The 7,592-nt window shown below is 37.9% G+C and overlaps 1 protein-coding gene across 3 annotated transcripts in view; it reads left to right on the forward strand.

Moving 5' to 3' along the window:
• Positions 1-2,139, forward strand: part of LOC101855984 (glutathione gamma-glutamylcysteinyltransferase 2) — an 11,678-nt gene extending 9,539 nt beyond the window's left edge. For all 3 annotated transcript variants that reach the window (XM_035973002.1, XM_005110788.3, XM_035973003.1), the window contains one exon: positions 144-2,139. In XM_035973002.1, the coding sequence (XP_035828895.1) occupies positions 144-918 (775 nt within the window). In that variant the 3' untranslated portion in view covers positions 919-2,139. The remainder of the gene's footprint in view (positions 1-143) is intronic.
• The last annotated feature ends 5,453 nt before the right edge of the window (positions 2,140-7,592 follow it).

A 7,592-nucleotide genomic window follows, 5' to 3' on the forward strand; every position in this document is an offset into this window, starting at 1 on the left:
CCAGTCAGTCAGTTATGAAAACATATAAGAGTACCTTTGAAATGGGAATGTGACGGCCTGGAGGCGAGCGGCCTTACAAAGTAGGAAAGATGTCAAAATTTATACATATATTTATCACTTACGCGTCTTTTTTTTTTCTTTAGTTGGATGAAATCACCTCTTCCAAAACAAGTGAGTGGAGCGGAGATTGTGAGTGAAGCCGTTGACCGCGTGTTGGACCTGATGAAACGGGGACAGATTCCGGTGAAGATGTTTTGTTCCAATTTGCAATGTACCCAGTGGGGCGGCACCAACCCATCGGCCTCTCTGAAATGCTGTCCATCTGACGAGAAAGACGGAGATACTGTATCCTGCATCTTGCACAAGTTGTTGAAAGAGTTATCGTCTTTGGAAACGTTCCAGTACGTGGAGACCAGCTTTACTACCAAGTTGGCGGAAGAGAAGAAGATGGCTCTCGGGTTGCTGCAGAGTGATCACACCGTTCACGAGACCGAGATGAACTGCTGTAACGACTCGTGTTGCAGTTCGTCCCCGTCCGTGGAGAAAAGGAAGGTGGCAAAGCTCTCGCCAGAGCTCCTGAAGTGTAGTAATAGTTTAACCATATCTCCGGAACACATGATGACCTTGTTCTTGCTCGTGTGGCCACACAAAGGCTTGTGGGAGGAGGTCAAAGAGGGTCAAGGTCGTCCCTTTGGAACAGAAGCGGAAATATCACGAGAGACTTTTGGCGATGTTCTCGTCACGTTTCTCAGTAATGACGTTCAGGGATCGACGGGGTCGTACATCGCGTCGGAGATTAAGTCCGTGAAATACAAGTTGGAGGAGGTAATGAAGTATCACGGCTTCAGTCAAATCGGCTGTTGTGGCTCGACTAAACAAAAGACCTGTGGGAAATCTGCCTGCCACACTAAACAGTAGACAGTCCACTTCATGGAAACGTTTTGAAGCACTTTGGACTAGGCTTAGACTTAAAATGAAATTTGCTTGGAGGGGGGGGGGGGTTCACCCTTGAGGCATCCAAGAAAAGTCCATCATAACTTGGTTGACATGAATGAGACACAAGAATTTTAACCAAAAAATTATGGTGCACAATTAATGAGGATTATGATTTTTTGTTTTTTGTCGCATTTTCCTTTTGTTGGTGGCATGTTAATGATCTTATTCATATCAGAGAGTCTTTGATTATGAGAATGTTAGAAAGTGCAATGCTATTTCAGTACTATGATGAAACAAGAGAATATGAATAGCAATGATGAGTTCATTTTTTGATATTGGATTTTTTAATTTATATTAGTGGGTTGGGTTATTTTTTTCCTTATCTTTCATAACCAATTCTAGCTCTCCCCCCCCCCCCCCCCAGGGTGAGACTGAGACCCATACCCCTTTCCCACTCTCCTAATCATGATGTATTTACCAGAGAATTACGTGAGGATGATTGATGAGGATGTTGGTTTTATTGGTCTAAGGAAAGAAGGAAATTTGGACATTTTTAGATGTGGAGTTTTAGCTTTTCAATTGGATGTTGTGCCTGGTCCTTTAAAAGCAGGATCTGGAGCTTTTGTCGTTTTTTTTGTCGTTTCTTCTCCTTGTCCTGACTCTTCCTTTTGCTTGTGTTAATTTTTTCATCTTTTATTTTCCTCTTTGTTCTGTCTCTTCCTCTTGCTTACGTCACTTTTTCGTATTTTGTTTTTCTTTTTCTTTTGTCTCTTCCTCTTGCTTGTGTCAATTTTGTGTCATTTGTTCTGTCTCATCCTCTTGCTTGTAGCTGGGCTCGTTTTTGCTTCTGATGTTTCTATTATCTATCTATCTATCTATCTATCTATCTATCTATCTATCTATCTATCTATCTATCTATCTATCTATCTATCTATCATTCTATATTATATATTCTAAAATGCTTGTTTGACTCTGGATTGAAGATGTTGTCCATTACAAATGAATTTCTGTCCCACGTTTGCATTTACATTGTATTTAATTTAATATATATGATGATCATTAAATGTATTGGTAATTTATCAGCTCACTCAACAAGCACCAAAATCATTTCTTAAGCTTTGAGAACATTTTTTTTTAAAAGAGAACGTCCAAAATCAGAACCATGATTTGGCCACTTGTTATTTTCCAATTTGAAAAAAAAAAGGAAGCAAATTACTAAACAGACAGAAATTATTGTAATATGTTCCTCGGTATCTTAAGAAATTTTGGATTGGCGTTAATGAAAGGGTTAAAGTTTTTGTGCAACTTTCACGACTTTATGGGTCTACAGACTGATGCTCGTCAGGAGCCTGGTTTAAGGACATGACTGACTCAAGAACAGGAGTTCCAAGAGATGGTGGTAGTTGACCCCTGGTCAGAGGAAATCCAGCACATAACATATGTGAGGCAGCGTGGTGGAATCAGGCTCTTGTCAATTTTTGGGCATGTAAAATTATTGGTATCATCTTAAAGCTTGTTCACTTGTCTTTATTTGGATGCAAAAAATATCCATTTAGCTTGAATACAAGTCGAGATATTTGCAAAGGAAGGAGGTGGGGGTCACCTGGTTTTCAGGGGTAAAATTAGTGAGAAAATGGCCTCCAAAGATTAGTTATTTCCTTAGCTTAAGAGTCCGTGGTAACTGAAGACTTACATTTTTTATTCCTTTGATCAACGCTTTTCAGAAAAATCCACACAGACATGAGTTCTTTAATGGGCATGAAAAGTGTTGTGCCAAAAAACAATAATTTGATAAAAATTCACAAACTTGCGGAAAAATGCAAGTTTGTTCACTTTGATTATTTTGACGAGAGCCTGATTCCACCACGCTGCCTCACATATTATTGTTCGTTCTCTCACTTTTTCTCATGTTACTGTATGCTACTGTCAAGCTCTTATTTGACAAATAATGTGATACACTCCCACAAAGGGTCTCAAAATTTTCAATCAGCTGTATAATTTACATTTTTAGTCATGAGTATCTGATTCTAAACTGTTTGATTGTAAGTACATAGGTGTTGTCTTGTCACGCCTTGGTGCACTTTTGAAATTTTTTTTTCTAAAAGATTTCAAATCAATATTTATTATGTAGGAGGACTGCACCTGTAGTATAGCTCTGATCAAGCTTTTTCTCATTTTTGTTCAGTCTATTCAGAATGATTTCATCGTATGATTGTATAAGCTTCTCATGTTGTGGAACTTGACGTTTTTTTCCTCACAGTTCATGTGGGGGGTTACTGAATCTCAATACTTGCGACACCTGAGCGATATTACCTACTTGTGGGCGATTGGGTGATTTTGGTGGGAGGTGGCGATCGCGCGGGTAGCGACAGGTGTTATTGAGTGCCCCACTTGAAATTGAACGAAAAAAAAACAACATGTAGGTGGGAAGTATAAAAATGTAAGCCTCTTGTTGATGGCTAAAGTGGACCCTGGCGATAAGAAGGTTAGCGAGCGGGGCTGTATCTGTTATTTTGTGTGTATTTTCCAGTTGACCTGTAACAATGAAAGTATTGATGTATTTTTGTAATGTCATCTGTAGTGAGATTAATATTTGTTCAACCTGTGGGGTTTATGTATGGTCAGGATGCGACAGGAAGTCAGGTTGTCCTGTGTATGATTATCAAAAGGGAACTTGTGTGTGTGAACTTTCACCTCTACGTATGTTTCTGTTGTCCAGATGAGTGGTTGACCATTCTATTGGAACATGTGTAGATCTATGTCTGTGCACAGTGGTTTTGGTGAGACTGAGAGATGACAGTCCTCTGTTGTGCATTGTTGAACTTGTTAAATTATTAAGACTCCTTTGTTGTGCACTGTTGAAAATGGTTAACACTCCTCTGATATGCTTTGTTGAACATTAACATGTTTAATTAACAGTCCTGGGTTGTGCACTGTTGAACTTATTGAACAGTCTTAGGTGTACACTGTTCAACCTGCTAAACACTCCAACGGTGAAAGAAAAATAATTTTGGTGCTAATCATTCAAAAATAAATGTTCCCTAATTCTTCAACCATGAATCTGTCTTTTTTTAAAATTCTGACACATTTTATACAAAGTAAATTTGCCAGGAAAGTTGTTCCCTGCCCTAGTAACATTTTGTAACTTTAAAGATACATGACTTTGTAGGTTTGGGGCGTGGTACCGCTGACAGTCTGGCCTCTGTGGTCAAGTCCCTCACAGGTGCTATTTCATTGTTGTGGATTTTTTTCCCACTCAGACAGGCATCTGTGGTATAATAAGGTAAAGCTTTTCACCACTGCACACAGAAAACGGGAGTTCAATTCCAACTTGATGGGGAAGTCTTAAATTGTACGTGTAGTGATCTCAGTCTGCCTGCTGGGTTGTCGTGTCGTATGTATCCCCCTCAGCCAGACTTGGCTTTAATAGTAAAGACAGGCAGGGTGAAAGCAGCCTGCCTCCTAATTAATGTATAGTGAATAATGGTGTGTGGATGAGAGAGGGAAACATTTGCTGTATAGAATATTCTTTCACTCAGATTAGATTTTTGTTTGTTTAAGCTTTTGTTACCTATCGTGAAAACTGGTTTCTACTTAAAATTTTTATCTGTGAACAAGTGTCTGCAAATTTTGTTGTGTTTTTATGATGTCCTTGAAACCACAACAACCCTGAACTGATTTAATTCTCATGAAAAAAAAAACCCAAACGTGTCTCACACTCACAGCACTATGGGAGTTGCTTTTCGGGAACTCTGCATGACTGGCTTATATCTAAATTATACGAAATGTGTATACATATTAATAATATTATGTTTTTGCTACACACAGTCTGTGTTACAAAAGAACTCTTTGACTCTCTTAGATTTAGATCGAGAGGAGATTAAAATGTACCGTGTAAATTGATTCTGATGATATGTTACACTGTACAACAGACGGTTGTGTGTGTACTGTATGGATCTCCCTTGGGTTTTTTTTGTGCCTGTGATAACGCTGCCCGTGCGTGCGGCTGATGAAGTCAAAATGTGCTTGAAAGTATTACTCTTTGGTGCAGTGAGTGCAAGGAAAGCATTGATGTTTTGCGTTTTGTGTGTTTGATATATTATATACCTGTTTATAAACCTGCTATATGAAAACGGTATGTTGTTAGCGATCCAGATGAAAACGGTATAAAAGTTGTTCCCGCATCCGATCTGGACATTGGGGATTGCCTTGTTAGTGAGACAACTTCCTGGGCCTTCAATTATTGTGGTAGGGTGGCCAGTTCCTTTCCACGAACGGTATACTCTAAATTATAAGGCCTGGATTTGTCTTATTTCTCTCTCCTCAGTAGGTATGCTTTGGTTTTTTCCATTCTGTTTGAATTGTAGAATTTTTTTATGGAGGGTTTTTTTTTTTTTGAAAGAGAGATATTTCCATTCATACTGAGTACAGGATATAATGTTTTACAGTGAAATTTTCATATCACGAAATCGGACTCAACGGAACAAAGAGGGTTCCCTTTTCCTTTTTGTCTTTCTAATTCTTTGAAGTCAATAAAACACCTCTTGTAAATGCATTCCCACCGCGAAAATTTGTCTGTGAGCATGTTTTCCATATTTGTCTGTGAGCATGTTTTACATATTTGTCTGTGAGCATGTTTTACATATTTGTCTGTGAGCATGTTTTACATATTTGTCTGTGAGCATGTTTTACATATTTGTCTATTGTTGCTTTTTTTTTCTACCGCATGGTTTATTGAGTATTTGCTTTGTAAATAGAAATGTATGTTTCATACTGCACAGCTGGTTCTGAATTAAACGTTTTTTTGTTTTTTTTGTGATAGTGTTTGTAGTATTGTTCTGTGATAGTGTTTGTAGTATTGTTCTGTGATAATGTTTGTAGTATTGTGATAGTGTTTGTAGTATTGTTCTGTGTGTTGTAGTATTGTTTTGTGTTGTGAAGTCGTAGTCATAGATGATACAGATAGTTGTTGTTTTTTTCTTGATTGTGTGTTAGTACTGTGATGATTATTGAGTGTTATTTTTGTGATGTGGATTGTGTGTAATTACTGTGATGATTATTGAGTGTTATTTTTGTGAAGTTGATTGTGTGTTAGTACTGTGATGATTATTGTGTGGTTTTTTTGTGATGTGGATTGTGTATAAGATTGTGTGTTTCTTTTGTAATGTTGATTATGTGTTAGTTTTGTAATGTTGATTGTGTGTAAGATTGCGTGTAATTACTATGATGTTGTTTGTGTGTTAGTACTGTGATTGCAATTGGTGCTCGTATTCCAACATATGTATTTTTTTAACGCTCTTTAGTGATTGTCTCCTGATATTCCCCAGTGTCTCGATGTTAGTGGTTATATAAGCTGTCCGTTGTCATAGTTACAAGACTCGATGTTAGTGGTTATATAAGCTGTCCGTTGTCATAGTTACAAGACTTGATGTTAGTGGTTATATAAGCTGTCCGTTGTCATAGTTACAAGAAAGGAGTTGGATTCCCAAGCGGGCAAGTTTATGAAATCTTTCTCTCTGCGACAGGAGCGCTGTATCTCACTCACTCTGCCCGTGTTGATCTGGATAAAGACAGGTAGAATGGAAGCACCTGAAAGATCTAAGTTATTTCTCTGCTAGTGTGCGACATTTTATTTCCCTAGAATTGCAAAGTTCTCTCTCACATTTTTAGCCGTTTTGAGTTACTAAGACCATGAGGTCAGAAACCAAATGTTTTATCAGCTCCATCAAAACCATAAGATAATTTGGAGTTGTTATCAAGACATTTAAAAAATTGTATTAGAAAAAGCTTGACAAAATATTGTGAAACTCAAAATTTTTAACATCAAATTTCTCAAAACTCGGTACTGACTGAGCATAGTAAAATAATAATTCTTTGTAATTCTTGGGGAGCAATTATCATTATGATAACTCATGCTGAATCATGTTTGTGTGATCCATCCACCCACATCATTCTTTGGAAAAAATGAAAATGTGAGGCAGCGCGGTGGAATCAGGCTCTCGTCAATTTTTGGGCATATTGAGTTATTGGTATCATCTTAAAGCTTGTTCATTTGTCTTGCTTTCAGTGAAAATATTACCCATCCATCTTCAATAGAAGTGGAGATATTTTGGATTGAATGAGGTGGGGGTCACCTGATTTAAGAGGTAAAATTAGCGAGAAAATGGCCGCCAAAGCTTGGTATATTCGAAAGCTGGAGAGTCCATGGACACTGTAAATTTATATTTTTGTGCCTTTAATCAACGTTTTCAGTGAAATCCTCAAAGGAATGTGTTTGTAAATGGACGTAAAAGGTGTTGAGCCAAAAAACAAAAATTTGATAAAAATTTGCAGGGGGAAAACTGCTGTTTTCTTCGATTTCATTATTTTGACGAGAGCCTGATTCCACCATGCTGCCTCACAAATGATAGATTACAGTGGCTTAGAAATGTATCATGTAAATTATTAAATTTGAGATTCTGATAATTTAAAGATTAGTTGGTAAAAGTTGAAAGAAAGTCCCCTGTTTAATCCGCAGTACGCCTATCGAGGGGCGACTACTCTACGTATGCGGCGTTTTGGGTCTCTGTCAGAAATCCCTCGCTTGTTTGTTACCGCGGTAATATTTCCCGACACTTGGCAAAATTGTTTTTATGTGCCCGCTGCCCCCCTTGTTC

The sequence above is a fragment of the Aplysia californica genome, unplaced genomic scaffold (assembly GCF_000002075.1).
Source record: "Aplysia californica isolate F4 #8 unplaced genomic scaffold, AplCal3.0 scaffold00945, whole genome shotgun sequence".
NCBI classification, from domain to species: Eukaryota; Metazoa; Mollusca; class Gastropoda; order Aplysiida; family Aplysiidae; genus Aplysia; species Aplysia californica.